Raw genomic sequence first — 25,941 nt, forward strand, 5'->3', positions numbered from 1 at the left:
ATGATTTCTTCATAAACATGTTGTTTTCCCTTTGAGCGATGCTTCTTGGGACAAGGTATACAATTTCAAAAATAATCATATTATTTTTTGCAATTATCAGTTATTAGTTTTACTCAATTTTTTGATGTGTTTTATTTGAGAATAAACTTACATGAACTGATATGGAGGTCAATTGCAATGGGAGCTTATAACTTAGTGTTGGCCCTTTGGCGCTTTTTTTGTGTGATATTGAGGTTTGTATGCTATGTTTGCAGGATCAGTTGGGAATGTTTTGCATTGGATTGAGAAACATCTAGGTCTATTATATGGGAGCCGAAGTCAGTCGGTACTTATGCCAAACAACTAGAAGGGTGCAACAAAAATTACCTAAAAAGGTAAAATTACAACGTGATTCATCGGATCCATAATTTTCTTTTGTATAATTATATGAGTTATGAAAGGATTGGGGTTTTAATCATGATTGATAGTGATTTATGAATGAGTCATCAAGGTTTTGTTTTCTAGGATTTGAACTCTCTTTTGTTACAACTAGGGGTAATTGCACTTTTCACAATTTTAAACAAACATTGTTTTTGTAATTATTAATATTTTTCTACTTTATTCAATTTTGTGGCATCATAGTTGCTATGAAGAGAAGTGAATGGTGGATTGTGTATGGTGAACAAAAGATTGCAGTTATTATATTCCCCCAAAGGTACTCTTCTTTCTTCAATACCATATTTCTTTATTGGTTCTCCTGTAGATGCATGGTTTAATTCATAAATTTGTATCTACGAAATTCATGTAAGAATCTAATGGATGGGAAATTATATACAAATGGGTGTGTGCCCTCTATGATAATATCGGATTGAAGTTCAAATGATCAGCATAGCTTTCGATTGATCTTCTCAGGCTAATTGGGTGTAGCATGCCAAACATCAAAAGCTTTTGGTTCACCTTTACATGTCCAATGGTAGCATTACTTCATGTATTAAAGATAAATAGTCCTACAAAATTATGTCTCTATTGTATATAATATCCTGAAGTTTTGCTTATAGGAACCCTTAATGCTATTCCTCTTATAGGAAAGTTAGATCGACTTTGTAACCTTCAGCAATTACTTTGTCATTGGTTAGTGATTTGTTTTTTTTCAAAAAATGGGTTAGTAGGTGATGGGTCTACTGAATATGCCATTTGCTAGACTTTCTTTCTTGATGTAATCAATCAAATAGGAAGAACATATTTTGATTTTTTATACTATGATATATCCTTTCATATGTAACTGATTACTTTAGTCTCAAAGTAATAAAGGGATCTTGAAATGATGTACCCATATTACAATTAACTGCACAAAATCAGTGTTATATATTGTGAAGTTCAGTTCAACGTGTAGTGCAATGTACATTTAATGTAAAATTTTATGGCGAGTCCAGTATCATCAGGAGTTAAAAGCATATATGGAGCCATTACCCAATGATGAGAACTTGAGATTTGCGTTTGTTCATTGCAATGTGAGTAGGACTGGAAGGGTATGGCTTGGTTGAGCATGGATCTGTATATCACACCTCATTCAAAAATTCAATGGCTTTAAAGCTTTTAATATGGGTAATTGTTAGGTAGCTATCCTCACCTCCACCCCCTCTTTTATGTTTATATATAGTGTTGCAAGTTGACATACAAACCAATACATGCTATAAATTGGAACCTCGATAAATTGACACACTTGGGACTAGGTAAAAGCTATTACTTAAGCGGGGTGGGTTATCAATAAGTTGATATTAGCTTATGAAAACATAAACTTTTCAAAAATTGAGTGTTATTTTTGCATTGTTCGTGTCTAAGAAAAAGGAAGTCGTGCCTTAGATAGATATTCATGTATTGCTTAGATGTCCTGCAAAGAAAATTATTACACATACAAACATAAGATTTATGAGTCCTTGATAATTATCATGTGTTTGGTTCCTCTACTTATTTTTGATGACTTATCATGATGGTTGTTTTGAAGTGAATTTCAAAATATGCGTAGTTAATTAATTTTTGCAGAGTTGGTAGAGAAGGGTAATTTAAGTGCTTTGGCCACTAATTTTGTAATGCCCGTATTTAAAATACGTATTTATTTATTTATGTATTAATTAATTTAATTATTTATTTAATATTTGATTGGATTGGATCTGGGATATGTGGGCCTGGTTTCTGGGCCCGAGTCTGTGTTGGGCTTGGGTTTCAAACCCAAGTATATAATCACATTGTTATAGAGTTATAGAGAATAGGGTTTTTAGAGAATAAAATATAATAAAAATGGAGGCAGAGATAGAAGCTGGATTTCTAGAGCGTTGGAACGCGACGATTCGAACTAGGAGGATTCGTGGAGCTTGGGATTAAGGTGAGTAGTTAGTTTTCTACTTCACCGGTATACAGAAATCGTTTTATTGTTCATTCTTCTTCGTCCTGTCTCATTATTTTCTTTAAACTAGTTAAATATTGGTATGTTAAATATTGGTATATTGTTTTTGGGTTAGTAGTGAAACTGTTTGAACTGTTGAAGCTCGACAGACGTCAATGGCGGCGCGAGCCAAACCAATGTTCGTCCGGTATATGGTTTGAAACGGCTATACTGTTGTTTTGTGGGTTGGTTTTTATTTTGTATTGGGTGGTTGATGTCTGGTAGTGAAGATTGGTCGGGTGCTGTTGAAGCTTCGACAGACGTTAATGGCGTCGACAGTTGTGAGCCTGGAGGTTTTGAGTGGGTGTTGCTTACACTCCAAAGGTTTGGTTGTGAGGGGGATCGGAACCCAACCGTTTGAGTGCTGTTGGGGGCAGTTGGAAGCTCGGAGAACCATTAATGCTCCAGTAAAATAGTTTGAACTGTTTTTGGTTGATTTTGTTGGTGGTTGATGTATGTTTGAATGTTGGGATTTGGTGGGGGGCTGTCGGAGGTTGTATAAGCGTTAATGGCGGTCGGAAAATTTTAGATCTAGTTTTGTAGAAGATATGAATTGAATGATTTGAGGGTTTCGGTTTTGTTAATGTTGTGGGGGTTTTTCCCCTGAGCATTTTCGAGTAGATTGGGAGGAGTGGCGATCGGTATTGGCGGTGGCCGAATCGGTGGTGGCTGGTGGAGGAAGAAGCCTGAAGAAGACGACCTGGTGGTCTCTCCTAGGCTTGGGCTTTGGGCCTAATTCCTTAGTTTTGTTGGTTGGGCCGGAACTAAGTTAGTTAGTTGGGTTGGGCCAAAGTTCTATTATTTTGTCTTGGGCCTTAGTTGGTTTTTGGGTCCGATTTTAGTTTGTTTTGGTTTGGGCCATTTCCAATTAGTTGTTATGGGGCCAGTTCTAATTTTTGTAATCATGGGCCGGTTTTCTTTTATTTTGTGGGCTGGGTCATTTTGGTTTTAAGTGGATCTGTCTTTTTTAGATATTTCTAGTTGGGCTAAATCTATTGTTGGGCCGGTTTCTGGTTTGGCTTTTATGTTGGATCCGGCGAACATTATTCGAATCTTTGGTTAAGTTATAGGCTTGGCTAGTTGGGTCCGAACCATGACCTTAACCATTACCTTAGTCGTGAGCCCATGAACTATGCACCTTTGTCCTTAGCTATGAACCATGGCTATGACCCTGAACCTGTTGAACATGGAAACGACAGTTTGACTTTGACAATGACGTGTTGACTTTGACTTTGACTTTGACCGTTGACCGTTGACTGTGGAATGTTGACTTTTTCCAGATTTTCACATATTTGATTCTGTGGACAATTGTAATAATAAAATATTGTCGAACATTGTATAACCTTGTTTGTCATTATCTAATTAAGATTTGACGTAAGTAGTGTGTAAAACATATAAATATTGGCACGTAACAAGAGGGGAATTATGATAATAAGACTTAGATATATATGTTTTTATGAGTATTAAGTTACATACGGACTTAGATTCATGGACTTTAGTTTTGGGCTTTTTGACGGTTGATCAGTTTGACTTGACTTGTGATTTGGACTCGAATAATTATGCGTGACATTTGGACTTGAGTTGTTCCTTCTTTTAAAGTCGTTTCATTTTGATATTTGGTGGAATGGTCTTATATTTTGATTATTTATATACTACTTATATTGTGCACCAATGGAAATAATGCGTGCCTTTGATGGTGAATTGAGTTCACATAAATATATGGAATGAATACGTTACATGATTGATTGCTATTATGAGTTGCTACTGAAATGAATTGTAGTATGTAAGAAGGCTTGAGATATTCCATATGGTGTAGTGCAATATACGATTGGCACATGAAATAATAAGTTTCGAGATTTGATATAGAGATACGTGGATATCGTGCAATGAATAGTATTGGCACGTGATAATGTGAATTGTATTATAACGAGAAATGTTGAGCTTCAGTACAATTAAGTATACTGGCATGGGATAGAATAAGAATTATTATGAGTCATAAATGTATGACACCTGAATAAATTACGTAACGAAAATCCTAGAACCTGACTACCACAACTCATGTGATTTGCCCTGTGTGGGCGTATGTGATATGATTGGCCCTGTATATGGTGTATATATAAGATGTTGATTGACCCATGTGTTGGGCAATCGTAGCCAAATAGTGGCTTGATTATTCCGTTTGCAAAATTAGAACGAGACGCACGATATTTTATGCCGAATAGTGGCAGTACTTACATAATGGCTTTCGTGTGAGGGTTACCGGTGTCGCGCATCCATTTCGTAGTAGTTACGCACGGAGTGGTTCATTATGTAAGGGGAGGCATGTGGATGTACATGTTCGGCGTTGGGAAGCGATTGTGGTAGCCAGGGAAACTAGGTAAGACATAGATACAACGTGATTTTACGGACACACAAAAAAAGCCTTAATTAATATAATTATGGTAATATGTTGGTTAATGATGTATCTTTAGATAGATGATTGTATATGGTTTTGGAGAAGGGTGGGTCAAACTAATTACTGGTGCAGGGACGACCCACTCTATAATTGAGCTTGAAATGAGGTAAGTATAGAATATGCTTGGTTGGTTATTTGTTTAGTTAGAACCTAAGGCGCCTCGATGGAGGAACTACATGCCTTATTTAATATGCGTATAGTTTGTTGTGTGGATAGTGGGAAGTTAAGGCGCCTCAGTGGAGGAACTACCTGCCTTAACTATTGTACTTAAGGCGTATTAGTTGTTGGAAGTTAAGGCGCCTCGGTGGAGGAACTAACTGCCTTATGGATTGTGTATGTATATGTATAAATATATGTTGTATTATAGGGCTACTCACACCAGCATTTTTATAATGCTGACCCGATTTGCATGTTTGCTTATCGGGTGTGTTCATTAAATGAACATAGTTGATAAGTCTTGACAGGTTAAGTGTTGAAGAAGATTGGTTGCTGCTTGTGGTTTGCGTTAGCGTTGCATTTCAAGATAGGCTTTGTTTTCCTTTGAGGTGATATAGATTTTCAGTTGAGATAAGCATTTTCATTTGTTAATTTTTGTAATGAAGAGGACTTTTGTTGAAGTTAAAATTTTTATTTGTTTTTAATTATCCGCATATTTAAACTGTTTATGGGTTTTTGGGAGTTGATAGTGAATCACACCTCGAAGATCGAAGAGTCGAGAACAAATATTGTTTTTTCCGAATTCTGTTGAAATTCGGGGTGTGACAAATTCAGTCCTTGAAAAAAAATACCTAAGATTTTAATCTACCTACGAACAACAAAGATAGGGTTGATATCAAAAAATAGTTGTGGGCTGTCCTTCCCAATTACCAAAAAAGGTATATGCTGAATTACTGATGCTTCCCTACTATATATGTTTGGTGCAAAGTAGTAGATATGCATGCTTACAACGTTTTTGTCTGTTGAATATAAATAGGGTGGAACCAAATGGAGATGCTGTGTTTTGCTGAGGCATGCACACAAGATTGTTAGCCATAGTTTAAAACAATCTAATGCTATTAATTACGATCTGGAGACCATACATTTGTCCCGGGTTATGGAACTTTGAGACTGTAGTGGCTGGAACTCAATGGCTATATGCCATTATTATACAGTGGGAGATAATGGTAAGATCATAAGTGAGGGCTACATCAACAAATTTTTTACACATTATTACGTATAAATTCCTAATGCTCTATTTTTGAAGTTTTGGCAAGTTTTTCTTGCCATTTGTTATCCACCATATAGTCTATAACCATTTTTTGTTATCATTGATGTTGGTTGAGTTCTCAGATTCACTTGGTGTCAAAGCAAAGAAGGTTGGAATGGAATCATGAGGTACCGAAGGAACAACCCACAATCTCTTTATAAATTATCCATTGTCTTTTTCTTTTCTGCTTTATATACTGATATAGCTCTGGATTGAGTTTCATTTTACAGTTTTGTCTCTATGTGGAACAGTCGATGATATTCAATTGCAAGGGAGGACACATGTACGATCTTTCACTCACCTCCATTAGAGTTGTTGACATAGAAACGGTTAGTGCTATTTTTTTTCCCTCCCACCTATTCTATTCATTTTCTTATATTTATATCCTATATATAAGGTCAATCTCTGTTAATATTCTATTAGGCCAATCAATTAGTACAAATTTTAGTTTCTTTCAATATACTTGAAGTGGGCATCAATATAGTTAATGAACATATCACTTCCATTCATGTTGGGGACTTTAAACGAAACAACATTCCATATATTTGCATAAGTTACTAAGTGCGTGTTTTTTGTGACTAACACAACCAATTTCCCAACACAATGTACAAAGTGAACTATTCTTTAAAATTTTCAGTCGACAAGAAGGTTCCAAGTTTTGCCTCTTAATAAGAAACTTCCGTGAAAAACTTAGTAATAGATGTGGAATATAGTGTTTGGTAATGTATTTCTTCTTAGATTCGGGTATTATTTGTAATTTGTAGTTTGGATGGATTGTTTAAATTTTAGGATTTTGTATTGTGAATTATTGAATCAGTATTTTGAGCAATAAAGTATTTTAGAATTATTGTAAGTTTTCAAATTTGGTGATGATAATTAAATATTGAAGTTTATTAGTCTAAAGAGTGACACTATTTGTAAGAGAGTTTGATTTATGTATTGGAACTTGCTATAGTTGAGCTCCTTATTTGGATGCAGTAAAGTACCACCGAATATGTGGGAACAATTATTCATCTCTCACTGTTGGTTTCGGTTTAAGAGGTATACAATTTTTATTTTTTTGTTTATTATTATTATTATTATTATTATTATTATTATTTTAAATCAAATAAGTGGTATACAACTGATGTTAATATGCAACTACCATCCGACTCTACGGTATCAATGCAAGCATTTGGCAACAAGGAGATGAACTTCTCAGATGATTGTGTGGAAACTCATGATGTTCATCTGTTTAAGATCTAAGAAATACAGTGAAGTTAACGGAAACCATGTAATTCATGTTTTGCTTGAAGAGAGTCAATTTCAATAGGACACTACACGAATACAACTTTAAATATTTGCAAATGGTAAGTAGTTATTCTTCGCTCTTCTTGACTTTGTTACTTGGTGATTAAATGTTTTTAATGCACCGCTGAAATGAAACATTATTTTGATCTTTTGTGCTTATTAATTTATTCCCAGGTTTGCTTGGTGGCTAGAGTGTTGAAATGTACACATTGGTAGGCTACTATACTAAGCCAGAATGAGTCATTGCCACTGTATATGATGGATGTACATTGCTACCGCCCACCATTGATTTTGTTATTTGTATCCCTATGTCTAAATTAAACTTAAGGAGTTGGATTAATTAATTAGGAATTTATTAAGGATTTTATTATTAAGGACAGACGAACTGACTTGGAAAAATAGGATGATCTTATGAAATGTCTTTGTGAAGATTGTCATGTCGATTGTTTCATACATAAACTCATGACATATAATTGCGACACAATTTCGAATCCATAATTAGTTCAATTATGTTGATACTATACTTCATTTTTTTTTATTCTGTTTTTAATTGAACAGACTATTCATATGTTTATTTCTCTACAGCTACTCAAACTATTTTCTTTAGAATTATTTATTTTAGAGTATTTCAAATAGATTGACAATGAAGTAGCGACTATATGACATATGTATAGCTTAAAATAGTTGAATTTATGCCACAACAAGCTTTGTTGGAGAAGTCGTACAAAGTGAAGGTAGCAAAGAGTCAGGGTTATTAATGTAAGTTTCTAAAACTTCCAACAATGGTATAAATGGAAACATGTGCTATTCTTTCTACATGCAAGTATGCAACTAAAAAACTATGGTCTCCGATTCATTGTCAAATTTAAACTATAAGGTCCTACCCAAACAAATTTTATTTCCCGATACAAATTAATAACAAATTGAGCTTTTTCTCTTATAAACAGTTGTACTTGATCAATTAAATCATTAACTATTCAATGTATAACATTTAAGTGAGATGAATAACATCTACTATCATAACTATACTTATAGAGAAGACCAATATGGTTTGGGGGTGGGGGGGAGACAAATCCTAGAGTAATAGCAACATAAAAACATATTTAACAAATTGCATACTATAAGGGTAGCATGGTTCAGTGATTGTATTTGAAATGACACGGGTATGCATGCTCAAATACAAGTACCATATGATATGATAACTTAAACTGCATTCCTTGAGTATCCTTGAACGATTTTTATGACCCAAAATTTGTATACATCTACAAAAAAAAAAATATATTTCTCAAACCCAGCTGAAAACCAAATGGCATTGGGAAGATGAAATATTTTCATTACCGATTTACGAGTTGTTCAATAAATCAATTTTATTATTATTATTATTATTATTATTATTCATTAATATATTTAACATAAATATGGATTTTGGATTTTAGATTTTAGATTTTTCATTTCAAGTAGTTGTGTAGAGTGTATGATCATTGTATTTTTTTTTTTACTTTTAGATTTCTCCCCTGTAATGTGGGTGCAATTTCCATTCCATTGTAGTTAGTATTTAATTTGAGACTTAGATTTGATTAGAACTTACCTGCTTAAATTTGTTGCATAACTTGGAGTTGTAGACATATATTTGGTGAAGTATACTTTCGAAATAATAAACCCCCCGGGTTTGAATTTTCTTTTCTTACTTCTTCTCCAGTATTTTTTTCTATTGAGGTGGAGTTTATTTGTTACACCCTAGCATTTGGCTAAGTTCAAGACAAGGAGAATACGGATAGATCAGTGAGAGAACTTTTTGGTTTATACTGAGCTTAATTATTTAGTAGTTACTGGCTTACTGCTATATTGCTTATCATTAGCAACTGTTGTTGTGTGGACTCAAGAACTTCATCTCTTAAAAGTATAAATGTCTTGCATAATTCTTTATTGCTTATTATTTTCCTTATTGTTTGAAGTCTATAATGAAATTTGGCAAATAATTGGCGCTATGAACTTTGATAAATTAATTTACTATTTGGAAATAAGATTTTTGATACATAAAAAAATTATATTAAAACGGTCCCCGTTCGTTGAACGGGTCCAAAAATCTAGTATAATCCTATGTAAGGAGTGTCGTACAGAATGCGAAAATGTTGAAAAGTCTAACTCTTGGCATATCCCGTCTTATTTCAACTTCTGTGTCGAGATTTTATTTTAAGTATCAAGTATAGAGAGATGGCTGAATGGGACGGTTCACCAGGAAAAAAAAAACAAAAACAAAGGACACGGGATATTTAGTGTCGTGAATGTTTCAGCAGGGAAATGTCGAGATAATTTTTCTCTAATCTTCTATCTAATAAAAATGCTTGGTGTGGGGCCACAGGGCTCCACCCGATGGCTATCATTGTATTTCACAAGTTGTGACATGGTAGATCCAAAGTCTTATAAGATATATGTAGTTTACAATGTTAATTTGAAAAAATATTGGATCATTGTTGATTTGGTGAACAATGGTTGATTTGTGGGATGGGCTTAATTTGAAACAGTGCCTTGGGCACGGGCTATATATTAGTATATAATAAAAAAAAAACTTGGTGTGGGGGTCGTAGGGGCCCATCCGGTGGCTACCATTATATTTCACAAATTGTGACATGGCATATCCAAAGTCTTATAGAGTATGTGTAGTTTACAATATTAATTTGAAAGAATATTGAATTATTGTTTATTTGATTGGCTATTTTGTGGGCTAGGCTTTTATCATTCTGTTGGTTGGAGTTTTTTTGGGCCTAATTTGAAACAGTGCCGTAGGCCCCGACTATATACTAGTACTTAATAATTTCGTGAAGTTTTTTGAAATCTCAATTTTGATATCTTCCCCCAATTAAATGAAAAAGTTATTTTGTAGCAGGTTGTTCACCCGTCTGTTTTATTCATCACAGTCTACAGTTTACATCACACACTGACGCCTACACACACGTCACACCCATGACGCACTTAACTATTATTGAAAATTGAGTGACCACAATAAACTTTGACAATAAGAGAGTGCCCTTTGCACTACCTGGTAGTCTGGTACCCATCAAGGTTACGCTGCGGTCCCTTGTGCATTAAGTGTACTAGCCTTGAGCTGTTGAGCACGAGGCTCCCACGTAGTTGTCTCTGATGGTCTCTCTCATCTTTGATGTTTAAAATTTAGGGTTTTTTTAGACATATCATAATTGGGAATTAGACATACCCCCACTCTAATTTTCTTTAGACACTAGCCATTTGCCCTGGCCTATGGCCGGACTTGCTACATAGATAGCTAATGACTCAAAAGCCTAAAGCCTACTTGAATAAATAATATATGTATATTGATAGCTAATGATTCATTGCTTATAATATATGTATAGTTTGTTTGAAGGGTTTATGTTTTTCTAAGTTTTTTTGAAGGGGTTTTGTTTCTAGTTGGATACTAGTTTTGGGCTCTATTGGAAGTGGATTTTGAATTGGACACGTGTAAAGAGAATATTTACAGCTTTACTTGAGGGCTTGGATGTAGTGCATCAGGTTCCATAAGGAGTTAAGCAGGTTATGAGTCTGTGGTGCCTGTTAAATGCTCATGCATATCTGAACATAACCACATATTTTCATTGTTAATTGCTTCAGAAACGAAAATATATTTGGAATTCAGGGAGTTCGTTAGTGGTGATACTAGGAGAGTTGTAACATTGATATATTAGATAAACCAAGAATAAGAACAGAGAAGACTAGAGATTGATTAGGGTTGGAGTTTAGAGTCTGAGAGAGAGTTTGTTCTCTATCCAGAGTTACATACTTGTACTAACCTAAAATATGATAATAGCAACTACTAGATATGGATGTCCACACTTATAGAAACATGGGACTTTCCATATTGGATATATACTAATACTAACATATTCTAATACTCTCCCTCAAGCTGTAATTACGCAAACTATGCAAATTACAACTTGGATTACAAAAAAACAAAAAATAATAATACTGCTCCTCATTTTGCATAGAACTGTCTTTAGTTGAAGAACTCGAACAACTGTTGAGACGTTCTGGAGGTGAAACTGTCGGTGTAGGCAATGGCCTAACCTGAATACTGAAGGTGTACCCAGATCAAACTGAAATCATAACACCGATTTAGTGGCGCGCTGCTTGGCTACTACTTACTCCATTCGTTGTTATGGCTGTCATAATATAAAATGAAAACAATAACACTGACTTGATGTGCACTTCTTGGCTGCTACTATCAATGTCACTGTTAATGTTAACAAAATACTATTATGGGTACTCCTGAAACATACTTGCAGTTGAGGCTTGACTGCTACCTGAAACATACGTGCAGTTGAGGCTTGACTGCTACCTGAATACTGAAGACTGAATAGTGGATATGCCTTGTCATGAAGAGTTCGTCAAGGCTTGCTGGAATATGGAGACATGAGTACTCTTCTTCATACGTCTCCATATTCTCCTTCCCTCATATACTAATGAATGTCTTCATATCTCCCTATTCCCCCTCTCAAGTTGGAATATACAAGTCTGTTGAAACATACAAAAGCTTGTCTATTCCGACTTGAACTTGAAACTGAGAAAACTAAATACCAACTTATACAACTAACCAATGCCCACTTCAAAAAACTATACCTCATACTCCAATTCACAAAAAAAAATTCTAACAGAACATGCATCAAACAATACTCACTATAGAGGATGAAAGGTGGGTCGCGCCTTTTTATGACTGTGAACTTCGGGAACAGTGGAAGATGGAAAGAATAATTCCTCGTGAGATAGAGGTCATGTGCCCCTATAATACTTCAAACAAACAACTTGATCATGTTCTAAAAATTGAGACAGAAGACGGCATCAATACCAACTGCGCGGAAGCTAGAAACCCAAACATCCATAATGGCATACAAACAATAATACCCCTCCAATCCTGGATGAGAGTGCAAACTACCTTCCAAAGGCTAAATACTTCAAAAATCTCGAAAACTTATGTGTGGAGGCATGAGCGCATGTGCGCCTTCGTCAAGGCCAAAGACTCCGGGATACAGAGAGATTGTGCCCCTCTTATCAATACTAAGACAGAGAGATTGTGGAAGACATAGATTGCAGAAGCGAAACAATACTAAGAAACCAATACTGAGAAACTTCGGATCTCTCTCCTAGCATATCATTCTTCAAACAAACTTTAAACACTAACGGAATCTTAAAAACTTACTTTAACATGACGATGAATAGTACGGTGAACAGTATCGGTGAATAGTACCCCGTGAACAGTGCCGGTGAACAATACCGTGAACAGTAAACTCGCCAGAGAAAAAATTGAAACTTGAATTGAGATATAAAAACTTCTTCTTGTGAGAAATCCTTCTTCTTGAAACTTGACTTGAATACTATACTGAAAAACTTAAATAAACTTGATTTTATTTTTTGGTGAGGGATTCCTCTCCTAGCATACCACTGAACCTCACTCTGATACCATGTTAAATTCTATGTTAGTGGTGATGCTAGGAGAGTTGTAACATTGATATATTAGAGAAACTAAGAATAAGAACAGAGAAGACTAGAGATTGACTAGGGTTGGAGTTTAGAGTCTGAGAGAGAGTTTGTTCTCTATCCAGAGTTACATACTTATACTAACCTAAAATATGATAATAACAACTACTAGATATGGATGTCCACACTTATAGAAACATGGGACTTTCCATATTGGACATATACTAATACTAACATATTCTAATAGTTACGCTGCAGTCCCTTGTGTATTAAGTGTACTAGCCTTAAGCTGTTGAGCACGAGGCTCCCACGTAGTTGTCTCTGATGGTCTCTCTCATCTTTGATGTTTAAAATTTAGGGTTTTTTTAGACATATCATAATTGGGAATTAGACATACCCCCACTCTAATTTTCTTTAGACACTAGCCATTTGCCCTGGCCTATGGCCGGACTTGCTACATAGATAGCTAATGACTCAAAAGCCTAAAGCCTACTTGAATAAATAATATATGTATATTGATAGCTAATGATTCATTGCTTATAATATATGTATAGTTTGTTTGAAGGGTTTATGTTTTTCTAATTTTTTTTGAAGGGGTTTCTAGTTGGATACTAGTTTTGGGCTCTATTGGAAGTGGATTTTGAATTGGACATGTGTAAAGAGAATATTTACAGCTTTACTTGAGGGCTTGGATGTAGTGCATCTAGTTCCATAAGGAGTTAAGCAGGCTATGAGTCTGTGGTGCTTGTTAAATGCTCATGCATATCTGAACATAACCACATATTTTCATTGTTAATTGCTTCAGAAACGAAAATATATTTGGAATTCAGGGAGTCCTTTCCTGATGGAGCATGGTAAACGGATTTGTAAAACAGGGTTGCCTATCATGATTGTTGAGTAGGGAGAGGGATGGGTCTCAGCAGTGATCAGTTTCCTTAACGAAGTTTTCTTAAATGGAAATATTTACATGATGAGGGAGAATTAGTGTAAGTCGTAATGATACAATCATACATTTAGAAGTTTGCTTTTCCTGATGTTGCCACTTTAAATGGTCAGGAGATTGCTGGATGGTTAGAGAGGTATTTTTGATAAATAGTTTTGTTCTGCTTGCTCGGTTATGCATGGTTCCTGAGAAGTGACATCTTGCTTATGGTTTATATCCAATATGTGGAACACGATCAATCAACTGAAAAATCTGAAAACATAATTTATATGCGTTACAGGGAGTGACTTGGGGAGGAATTGAACTGAGTTCAATGGCTTATTTGGAGGCGCTCTATAGATATAAATAGATGGAAGAGGGTATAGAACTTTAAGTTTTATATATTTTCTTGGATGGATTAGATCTTTGATATGTATAAAGTTTTTTGGATAAGCTGTGCAAGCTGGATTCTTTGGAGGACGCCCTTTATACAATTACATTTGAAGATGGAAGACCGATTGCTTTAAAGGTGAGAAGGGTTAGAGCATTGATCTGTTTATATTCCGTCTTAGTTTCCCTCTGCTAACAGAAAATATTTGGCATTTCTGAAGAAGGAAAATGTTGATGACAAGGATGAGCTTTGCATTACTTACTTCTTCCAATGGATTCTAAAGTGGTGCAATAAACAATACTGTACGCCTCTAGTGGTATTATCAATTATGCCTGAGTGGGTCTAAGGTGCTATCACTTTTTTGTTGTTCAGGGTACACTATAAAACCATGTGTTAGGGAGAGATTGTTCATCAAAGCACATAAAATGGAATCTTCGATGAAGTACATTTGTAGGGGATTCTTTGGAGGGTTAAGTAGTATTATCCAAGGCCCAAAATATCGAATTGGGTGAATGTTGTGTGTTACTCACCCTGTCCCCTCAATTCTCTTTTCCTTTCTCCTCACTCTCTAGGTTTCTTCCAATTAGTCCGCCCCCTCTTCTCTCTCCTCCATTGTTCCTTTTATATCCCCCTAACTCCATCCTGGCCGTCCACCTCATTTCCCATCCTGCGCTTCTCCATCCGTCCACGTGTAGGGTTTCTTCCACTCACACCCATCCGTGGTCTGATACTATACACCCAATTCTTTCTCCTACCCCGCATCGGGCTACCATGGTATATATCCCCTACTCTGTGGTCGTCCCCCATATAGTGCATCGAGCACGATATCCCTAGATTATGTCTCCTGTGAGTAACCACCGCTACAGATGCCCCTTTTCGATGCCGCTGCCACTTGTTGGCCGGGGGTCGAGAATACTCTCCTCCCTATCTCCGCAGTACCCCGCGGCCCCTTTCCTGACTCACCATCGATCTGTGTGCACTGTAATGATCACCCATCACGCGCATCTTTTCGCTGCCCCTTCGTATTCCGGGCCTCCATGTGTCACCCATTTCTGCTGGTCCACTTGTCGACTCCTCGATTTCTTACCCTTGGGATATTACTTATTTGCCCCCCTCCTTGTTTAAAGTCCCGCTCATTCTTTCTTCTCCACCACTCTAGCATTTCACTTTTCTCTCTCTTCTCACTCTTGCTCCAGAGTCTCCTCCTCCCCCTTCGCTTTTGCCTCTCCGGTGGTTGCTCCGACCCTTCCCTCCCCTATTGGAAGGCAGATTTAGGTTTGTCACCTCTTCCTTCTTGTTGGTTTAGAGTTTTATTTCCTCATTCCTCCCTTTTTCGAGCAACTGTTTGCATCTTTTTCAAATCTGTTCATCTTCTCCGCCCGATGTCAGCGTCCACATCCGGGGGCTTTTCGCCTTCCCGATATACGGAGGTGGCCTCTCCACCTCCGGTGACCGCTGCGGCGGTCCCATCCACCTCAGGAAGGGTTCTAATTCCCCTGCCGCCCCATCCTCGTAGTTGCCGACCTTATCTGCCTGCGATTAGGGCAGCTTATGGAATCCCTACTGACATCACCATAGAACACGTGCCCTCTATCACTCACTATCCACACTTGGTACCCCAGAGACCGGGATCTCTTGTAGTCACTGTGGGTCCAATAGTTACTAGTCTGTGGCTTCCTCTTAATTTGTTGGATGTCGAGGTGTGTAATCACTTCAACATCCCTCCTTGCCAAGGTATCGGCAATTTCTGGCGGCTGATGTATGCCGCGAACTATTACAATAGATCCGATGACCCGAAACTGACTTGCCGCGATATAGTCTCCCAGTACTTCCTCAAAACAAGTACTAAGGACATAAGTGTGGGATACCAGTCCTTTTGTGTCCGCCCTCAAAAGCAAACTTTTGTACTCCACGTCACTAGCCCCGATAAACAGTGGCACCACTATCCACTGCTTGTGTCAGGGAATTTCTTACCCGCGGATCTACCCTCCGGGCTGACACTTAACCATCTTGTCTTCCTAACCAGTGGTGAGTTTCCCTATAGCCTCGGTCTTTCTTTATTTCCGATCTGCCCCACTAATGGTTTTCTGCTGGTGTTTCTTTGCAGGTTGGCGGTCTGACTCCAAGTCCCGCTTATATTCAGGCACAATCTGCCCCGTCTTTGCAAGGCTCTGCAACCTAGGATCCGCTTAGGCCGAACTTTTAAACATCCATCCCACCACTGGCACTCCTCTGCTGGAGACTCCCCTGTTCCAACACATCGCTGGTCTTTCTGCTCCCTTTTTTCGCCTGCCGTCTCCCAAGGAACAGCGACCCCGAGCCTCCCTTCCTCCCAAGAAACAGTCCCACTCTTACTCTCACAGCCACCGAACTACCCGAGATTCCTCTCCCTCTTCCACTGTTCCTTCGTCCGGTGTCCCCCTTCCTCCCTTGGCTCCAGAACCTTTACCTTCCTTTAGATCTATTTCTTCCAGGGAAGACCAATATTCCCCTCCATTTTCTCCCTCTGCAAATATGGACCTTTCCAAATTTAAGTTGTTCGATAGTGATGATGATGAAGTGACAGAAGTTTCTCCTTCTGCAGTGGCCGTTCCTACCGATGGGCCGCCCCCAGTAAGTGACAAAGGACCACGGTGTTTGAGGAAACAACCCCCACTATCCGGGTAGCGGAAGATGAAGCCCCCTCGACCCACGTCCGCAGGCCGGGCAAGGAGACCACTCCTCCACCTGGCCCAGAGGACACCCCCGCTAAGTTCGCTCCCAAGTTCAAGGTGCACCACCACAAGGTCACCGTTGTGGACTCGGCTCTTGAGAACCCCGCTGTGGCTTCCTCCATCTTCTACGGCTCCCACCTGCCAAAAGACATGGCCTATGCCGAAGGAGGCACCTTCGAGCACCACCGCACCTCCATGTATACCAATTGGGAAAATGTACTCTCTCTTTCTTCTGCTCCTATCCTTTCTTCCTTCATCCCTGACTTAGTCGGTCTTGTTGTACTTAGGTGAGTTTGGATATTTCGTTCATGATCCGCGGTCTGTTCAGCGCGTGGTCAAAGGTAGACTCCCTGGACAAAGAAGTAAGCGGCCTTGACGGCTTGAGGGCGACTTGCGCTCGTCTTCAGCGCGAGCTAGAAGCCGCGGACCTAGCCAAAAGCCGGGCCCAAGATGATTTGAGGATGGCAGAGAAAAACCACCAGCTATATATGGACTTCGTCAATGATCGCTTGAGCCAGCAGCGGACTGCTCTCCTCCAGCAACACCAAAATAGTACCACAGCCCTTCTGGACCAACATAAGGCCGACATGGATGCCCCTCAAACCCATTTCAGGTTATTGGCTGACAAGAGGGTGGCCCACAAAATCTAGGAAGAGTATGCGAGGCTTACCAAGGAGGGCCGCCTCCTTCCTGAGGAGCCCCCTACCATTGCTGGGGACTCCGCTGAGATGCACACTAAAGATACCCCTGCATGACTGGCTGAAGTGGAAAAGTTTGCGATGGAGAGGCTGAGGAAGTGGAGGCCGCAGAAGATATGGTCACCGAAGCTGCTGACCCTGCCGCAGAGGATACCGGTGCCGAGGATCCTGCCTCTACTTCCCAAGGGTCACCTTTGGAGTCCCTCTAAATTTGTCACTACGAACTCTGCACCTTTACTATGTTTTTTATTTGTTTGATCATTGTCTGTTTTGTATAACTCTAGTTTCCTCCTCCTATAAGGAGATTTAATGTTTTGTTGTGATGCTACTACCGATGTAATACGGATATATTGTATGCTTTCTTCTCCCCTGTTATGTTTAATTATGTCTTTTGTCGTCTCTGGTCTGGTTCAACCGTCGGTGACCCTCTTTTGGTATCCGTTACTTCGTTTTTTTATATGCTTTCTCTCCCCTAGCCAGCTCCTCCGGCCAATTTTTCCTCCCGCACACTACCCCCGCTGTCTCCCAGAGGCTGCCGAGCCCGCTAGGTACTGCGTTGCCCCTAAGTTTGATTCGGGCGCGACGTCCGCGAAGGGATCTCCCCCTGCTGTCTCTCGAAGGCTGATGAGCCTGCTTGGGCACCGCCTTGCCCCAAGTTTGATTCAGACAGGATGTCTGCGAAGGGATCTCCCCCCGCTGTCTCTCTTAGGCTGATGAGCCTGTTGGGGCACTGCCTTGCCCCAAGTTTGATTCGGACGCGATGTCCGCGAAGGGATCTCCTCCCCGCTGTATTTTGGAGGTTGATGAGCCTGTTGGGGCACTGTCTTGCCCCAAGTTTGATTCGGACGTGATGTCCGCGAAGAGATCTCCCCCCCGCTGTCTCTCGGAGGCTGATGAGCCTGTTGGGGCACCGCCTTGCCCCAAGTTTGATTCGGACGTGATGTCCGCGAAGGGATCTCCCCCCCACTGTCTCTCTTAGGTTGATGAGCCTGTTGGGGCACTGCCTTGCCCCAAGTTTGATTCGGACGTAATGTCCGCGAAGGGATCTCCCCCCCGATGTCTCTCGAAGGTCGATGAGCTGCTTTGGGCACCTTTTGCCCCAAGTTTGATTCAAACGTGATGTCCGTGAAGGGATATTGTGCAAACAACCTAAGTCCTTTTTGTCCAGGACAAGTAGTACACTTCAAATATAAAACTTTTTCAACATTCTTACATTCCAAGGTCTCTCAATCAGCTTTCTTTCCATGGTCTGGAATTTATACATGCCAGCCCTTCCGACCTCCACCACGATGTAGGGCCCTTCCCAGTTCGGCCCCAGTTTCCCATCGCTTGCTTTCTTGGTGCTTGGCGTCACCCTGCGCAACACCAAATCCCCCTCTTGGAACTTCCGCGGCCTCAATCGCTTGTTGTATTATCTTTGAAAGCGTCGGTGATATTCCTCTAGTCTGATCCGCGCGGCCTCTCTCCTCTCCTCTGCCAAGTTTAAGTCTCTCGCCATTATGCCCCAGTTCAAACCTTTCTCCACGGCCATAGTACGGGTCATGGACGCCACCATCTCTGAAGGGATCACGGCTTCAATGCCGTATGCTAACGAGAACGGAGTTTCCCCTGTTGAAGTCCGCGGTGTGGTTCGATAGGCCCAAAGCACCTTGCTCAACTCGTCGGCCCACGCCCCTTTTCTATCTTCTAACTTTCTCTTGAGGTTGTTCATTATGGTCTTGTTAGATGACTCGGCCTGTCCATTTCCCTCAGGGTTGTAAGGAGGCTGTTTCACGCGGTATGCCTGTAAGAACTCTTTCACCTTCGATCCCGTGAACTGTGTCCCATTATCTGCTATGATGGAATGAGGTAATCCGAAGCGGCATATGATTTTTTCCCATAATAATTTAATCACTTGCTCCTCCTTGACTTGCTGCAGTGCCACTGCCTCTATCCATTTGGTAAAATAATCAGTGGTGGCGAGCATGAACCTTCTCTTCCCACTGGCCATTGGTAACGGACCCACAATGTCCATGGCCCACATAACAAATGGTCATGGACTGGACAGGTTGTGCAGTGGCTCTGCTGGAGCGAATATTAACTGGGAGAATCTCTGATATTTTCCACACCTCTTTGCGAACTCCACTGCGTCCCTTTTCATATGAGGCAAGAAGTACCCTTGTGTTATCAACCGATGAGCTGTTGTCCTTCCTGCGGAGTGACTTTCGTAGTCCCCGTCATGTATCTCTGCCAAAACCTCCTGTGCCCGGGCCGGCCCCAGACACCTCAACAGCGGTCCATCAAAATTCTTTCGATACATCTCTCCCTCTATTACAGTGTACCTACGCGATGTCTGCTCCCACCTTCTCCGTTCTTTGGGATCGCTTATCTCCCCTCCCGACAGAAAATGCTTGATGGGGTCCATCCATCCTCCTGTATCTTCTGCGGTCTAGTGCACCTTGTCCCCCTTCTCAATACTGGGTCTCTCCAGTTTCCTTACTCTTATGGTTCTCTCCTCGGATCCGGGCATAGCCGCTGCCACATAGGCTAGGGCGTCTGCATGCCTATTCTCCCCGCGACCTAGATGTATGAACTGGATCTGTTTAAACTTCGCCACTCTCTCATGCACCACCTTCAAGTACCTCGACATTCGGTCGCACCTAGCCACAAATCCCCCATTCGCCTGACATACCACCAAATTGGAGTCGGAGTACACAATCAACTCGGTCACCCCCAGATCCTCTGCCATCCCTAACCCTGCTAACACGGCCTCATATTCTAACTCATTGTTGGTTGCTGCGGCTTCATAAACAGCTCGATCCTATCGTAATCCGGCGTAACCAATACCACCCCCACTTTGTTGCTCATGTCAGTGGCCGATCCGTCTGCAAACACTCTCCACCCGTTCCTCTTATCCCATGGATCTAACATGTTTGCTTCACTCTCACATTCGGGCTCCATAACCAGTTCCTCTCCCCACGTAGGATCCTCAGTTGGGAACTCGGCCACGACCTGTGCCTTTTCCGCAGTCCTTATCTGATACTGTACTTCATAAGCACTTAGCATCACGGCCCATTTCAGCATCCTTCCAGATTTTTTTGTTTTCAGTGCTTGCTTTAGAGGAACATTTGTTACTACCACCACCGAATGTGCCTCAAAGTACGGCTTCAACTTCAGTGCCGAGAATATCAACGCCAATGTGTTTTTCTCCACCCTACTATACCTTGTCTTCACGTTCAACTAAGTTTTACTCTGGAAGTACACTGACTTTTCTACCTTGTCGACCACTCGGACGAGGACCGAACTGACCGCGTACTCTGTAACTCCCAAGTATAGGTATAACTTCTCCCCCGGTTCTGGCCGAGACAGTAGGGGCGCCTTGCCCAAATAACCTTTCAGTTCTTGAAATGCTTCCTCGCACTCGGCAGTCCAAGTGAAATCCGACATTTTCCTCAGCAGCCTATACAGCGGTCTACACTTGTCTGATGATTTCGAAATGAACCTATTTAGTGTCGTGACCCTCCCAGCCAACCGCTGCACTTCCTTAACATTCTGCGGTGAGGGCATCTTTACCAGTGCCCGTATTTGCTCAGGGTTGGCCTCTATCCCTCGGTGAGTCACAATGTATCCCAGGAATTTCCTAGTGGTCACCCCAAAGGTGCACTTCTCCTGGTTAAGCTTCAGATTGTGCATCCGCAGTATTCTAAATGTCTTTCTCAGTCCCTCTATGTGTTTCTCCTCTGACATGCTCTTCTCCACCATGTCATCTATGTATATCTTAATCCCCCTCCGAATCTTGCTCTCGAACATTTTCTCTCCCAGCCTCTGTAAGGTGGCTCCGGCGTTCTTCAACCCGAACGACATCCTTGTATAACAATAGGTTCCTCCTTCCACTATGAACGCCGTCTTCTCCTGATCGGATCCATACATCACAACTTGGTTGTATCCCATGGACGCGTCCATGAAGGAGAAAATCTTGAATCCCGCCATTCTGTCCACCAACTCATCCACCCTTGGCATGAGATAACTATCTTTAGGGCACACCGCATTGACATCCGTGAAGTCGACACACATGCGGACCTTTCCATTCTTCTTAGGCACTGCAACTATGTTCGATAACCATTCCGCGAACTCAACTTCCCGTATTATCCCAGCTTCCCTCAACGTTGCAACCTCTTCACGGATTCCTTCCGCATACTTCGGTCTAACCCCTCTCATCTTTTGCCTCACAGGCTTCACATCCTCCCTCATGTGCAAGTAGTGGCATGCGAACTCTGGGTCCAGTCTGGTGATGTCTTCGATCGTCCAAGCAAAGACATCTTTATTTTCAGGTAGAAACATTATCAGCTTATTTTTCCACTCTTCCGGCAAGCTTGATCCTATTGACGTGAACTTCTCTTCCTCTCCCATCCCCACATTCACGATCTCAATCTCGTCCAAAGTCTTGGGTACCGTCGTCGACTCTCTGTCCCCCTCCATTGGGCGCACTGTAATTGCTATGCCTGCCTCTTTCTTGGATTTGAGGTCTCTCCTTCATCTCCGCGGATCATCCTCTTCACCGTCCCCTGATGGCTATTCCTTGCCATCACCTGGTCACTGCGGACCTCATACATTCCCGACGGGGTGGGGAACCGGATCACCTGGTAGTAGGTGGAAGGCACTGCCTTCATCTCGTGAATCCACCGCCTTCCTAGGATGGTGTTGTACTGTGACCGGGCGTCCACCACCTTGAACCGAGAAAACACTGTCACCGGACCAGTGGTTATAGGGGAGCAAGAGCTCTCCCAAAGGCTCGGTCATACTCCCGTTGAACTCGTACAAGTTTGTCTGCGATGGTCGCAACTGTTTCCTGTCGATCTTCATCTCCTCCATTGTCCCCCGGAACAACAAGTCCACGACACTACCACAATCCACCAACACTCTTTTCACCATGTAATTGCCCATTGCAACAGTGATCACCAGTGCGTCCTCATGCGGGTAGTCAACCGCCTTCAAGTCCGCATCAGTAAACACAATGCTTCCCCGCTCTGTTATCGACCGTGGAACAAGCCGTGACTGTCCTGATGTCTCATTAACTTGTTGTATGCTCGCAGTTCGCCTTATCCTATCCCGATGAGCATTATGACTCAAAATCTTACCGCTAAAAATGATGTTGATCGTCCCCAGTATCCTCCCCTGGTTGGGCTCCAGCTCCTCCTTCCCTTTTCCCCCGATGAACTCCTTCAATAAACCCCTCCCTATCATTCTCTGTACCTGCCACTTGAGCGCGTAGCATTCATTTGTCTCATGATTCTGCACCTGACGGTATGCGCAATAAGGTTTCCCTGGTATCTCGTCTAGCTTGTTGCGCGGACCTTCGTACCCCGGCATACTTCGAATCAGCGACAATATTTCACTCCAAGGCTAGTTCACTGGTGTCTGTTCTGTGTCCCGGTGCGGTTTTCTCTCTCTATATTCCTTTCTCCCCTCGCTTCTCTCCCTTTCGGGCTGCGCATAGTATCCTGATAACCCGTAAAAATAATAGAATCCAAAATATTAATGTTAACAACACTAATAAGTAATCCTACCGTTCTTACGTTTAAATCAATTCTTCTTACTCTCAAAACATAATCATGCAATATAATGAGTAAGGATTCGTTCCACTCTTAACTCTCTAGACTTTAATTGAATTCAACTAATCAAACCAAAAGGAACAATGGTGAGAGTAATGATTTGATGTGAAATTTCTATACTACCATTCCCAACATAAGAACAAGACATAATTAAATTAAACTAAAATTAAAACTAATTTAGAACTAAGATTGTGAATAACTAATTATGAATTTAAGACAACTAAATCCAAATACGAATTTAAGCAATAATCTAAATTGAAATGAAGAACTAATACTTTATTCTAAAAACTAAATATGATTCTAAACTAACTAATTGAATGAATGTAAAAAAAACTAGATCTAGATCTAAAAACTAATCTAGATCTATCTTTTTCTAACCCTAAACTCCATTAACATTAGCTTCCTAACCTAACTGCCATTAACAAAGAGTCAAGCTTTTATTTTTATACTTTCAGATCCAAAAATCGTGCATGGGCTTGGAGCCATATTTTGGGCCGGAAAATCAGGCCCAAAACCCAATTTCTTTAGTCCAAAATGGGCTCTTTAGCTGTAGTTGGCTTTGATAGATGTTTCGTCCACTTCTGCTCCTTTGATTGGGCCAAAACTTGGACCATTGGAAAGCTCTTTTCAAGCCGGTTGTTTTGACATAAGGTAGGCCCAATTCCGAGGTCTGAGTCCAAAGATATGGTCTTCAGAAGTTCTGCTGACTTTGTGCACTGTTTCTGCCTGCGTGGACTTTGACTTTTCAGCTTTTGACCGGGCATTACAAAGGCTTTCTCTTCTTGAAAATTGGCCTTTAATCACAGAACTCATTAGCAATCGACCTTTGCTCCATTATCTCGCTAAAGTGGCACATTTCTGCACATAATGGACTTTGAAGCCTGAAATGCATAAAAACACGTAATCAATATTAACTTTTACTTATTATTCACATAATTGGTCTAAAAGTACGATTGTTAAGGGGTTAAAACTACAGTTTTGGGCTCTTATCATATCCCTGATTCCCACCGCTTCCTTTGTTTGACGCCTCTAATCGTTCACGGTCTTCACTCCTCTCCAATGATAACACGGTTTTACCCGGCCTTTTCGTCTCTTTGTGCATAGTATCTTCGTATCTGATATATTTCTTCACCCTCGGGTACAACTCTTGTAACATCGCGATCTCGTTTTTAGCCACGGACTCATGTACCCTTGTCCCGGGTCGCAGCCCCCTTTCGCAGTTCTCTCATCCAGATTTTCCACCTTCAGGATCTCCGCTTTGAATCTGCACAAAAAATTCCCTCACCGACTCCGCGGTCCTCTGTCTCACATTGAATAGAGCCGCGATATCCACTACCCACTTTTTCTGGTGTATAAAGTGGTCCACGAACACTCCTGACGGGTTGCGGTTCAACCCCGCCACAACCTGATTCGCCGCCCTACCCATGTTTTTAGCCTGCTCTAGATTTGCTTTCAAGTCACTTGCTATCATTTCCCTCACTTGCTCTCTGGTGAGCCTAGGCGCCCCCTCATCCACCAAATTGTGCCTCCTCTCCTCCCTCAACCTTGTTATCTCCTCATGCAACAATCTTGTCCCTTCTGACACCGACGCGGTGGTGTCCTCTATGTCTTGCTCTCCCCTATCACTCCTCACCGATTCCCCCTCCTCCTCTGCAACTGCCACCTTCCTCGGCCTCCCCACTCCTCTCTTTACTTTTGTGGCCATTCTTCGGTAGCCTATTTCTTTCCCCACAGACGGCGCCAAATGTTGTGTGTTACTCACCCTGTCCCCTCAATTCACTTTTCCTTTCTCCTCACTCTCTAGGTTTCTTCCAATTAGTCCGCCCCCTCTTCTCTCTCCTCCACTGTTCCTTTTATATCCCCCTAGCTCCATCTTGGCCGTCCACCTCATTTCCCATCCTGCGCTTCTCCATCCGTCCACGTGTAGGGTTTCTTCCACTCACACCCATCCGTGATTTGATACTGTACACCCAATTCTTTCTCCTACCCCGCATCAGGCTAGCATGGTATATATCCCCTATTCCGTGGTCGTCCCCCATATGGTGCATCGGGCACGATATCTCTAGATTATGTCTCCTGCGAGTAACCACCGCTACAGTGAATATTTCGATGTACCCAAAAACCGATATATATCATAAATATCAGAGATATCTATTTTTTTGTTGACCAGTTAAAATTTTGTTTTGTATGTCTATATATCAAAAATATCGTTGATTATATCGGAAATATCATCAATATATCGGTCAAAGTCAACAATATTTGGTCAAAATCAACAATATCGGTCAAAGTCAACAATTTATATCGGATATATCGTATATATCGATCGATATATATCGTCATATCGGAAATTGTGATATATATCGAAAAAAAAAGATTCAATATTCGGTTGAGATATATCGAATATTTTCATATCGGTGTACCAAAAAAACAATATATATCAGCAATATATCGGATATATCGGCAATATTTTGGGCATTGGTATTATCCCTAGATTAGCCAATTAGGATTTCTCCCACTAGATGGGAAATTAGGGTCTCCCCCCTAAATACTTTTTTGGGTGTATTGGGTGGGGGGGGGGGGGGGGGGATCTTGTCTAGTGGGGGTAGGTAATACTACACTTAACCCTTCTTTTGATTGTAGGCATTGATGGTATTGAAAGGGCTAATTGAGTGGGGGAATGTGGAAAAGCGCCCCATACAAAGTGGTCTGGAAACTGGGAGTGCAG

At 40.9% G+C, this 25,941-nt stretch overlaps 1 protein-coding gene and 2 long non-coding RNA genes across 3 annotated transcripts; 2 read left to right on the forward strand and 1 right to left on the reverse strand.

Annotated features, from left to right (window-relative positions):
- The first annotated feature begins 251 nt into the window (after positions 1-251).
- LOC147475225 (uncharacterized) lies at positions 252-1,009 on the forward strand. Its single transcript, XR_015208031.1, has 3 exons — positions 252-374; positions 622-694; positions 892-1,009. It is a non-coding gene; the product is annotated as an uncharacterized LOC147475225 (long non-coding RNA).
- Positions 1,010-6,204: 5,195 nt separating this feature from the next.
- Positions 6,205-7,836, forward strand: LOC147475226 (uncharacterized). The gene is made up of 4 exons (XR_015207171.1): positions 6,205-6,251; positions 6,375-6,452; positions 7,102-7,164; positions 7,588-7,836. It is a non-coding gene; the product is annotated as an uncharacterized LOC147475226 (long non-coding RNA).
- Positions 7,837-22,209: 14,373 nt separating this feature from the next.
- Positions 22,210-22,974, reverse strand: LOC147475227 (uncharacterized). Its single transcript, XM_086585325.1, has one exon. The coding sequence runs from the start codon at positions 22,972-22,974 to the stop codon at positions 22,210-22,212; it is 765 nt and encodes a 254-aa protein (XP_086441451.1).
- Positions 22,975-25,941: the final 2,967 nt, after the last annotated feature.

The sequence above is a fragment of the Coptis chinensis genome, chromosome 9 (assembly GCF_015680905.1).
Source record: "Coptis chinensis isolate HL-2020 chromosome 9, ASM1568090v1, whole genome shotgun sequence".
Classification (NCBI taxonomy): domain Eukaryota; kingdom Viridiplantae; phylum Streptophyta; class Magnoliopsida; order Ranunculales; family Ranunculaceae; genus Coptis; species Coptis chinensis.

Excerpts from the sequence above, each read along its gene's own strand:
- LOC147475227 (XM_086585325.1), bottom strand. The coding sequence starts at position 22,974 with ATGCCGGGGTACGAAGGTCCGCGCAACAAGCTAGACGAGATACCAGGG.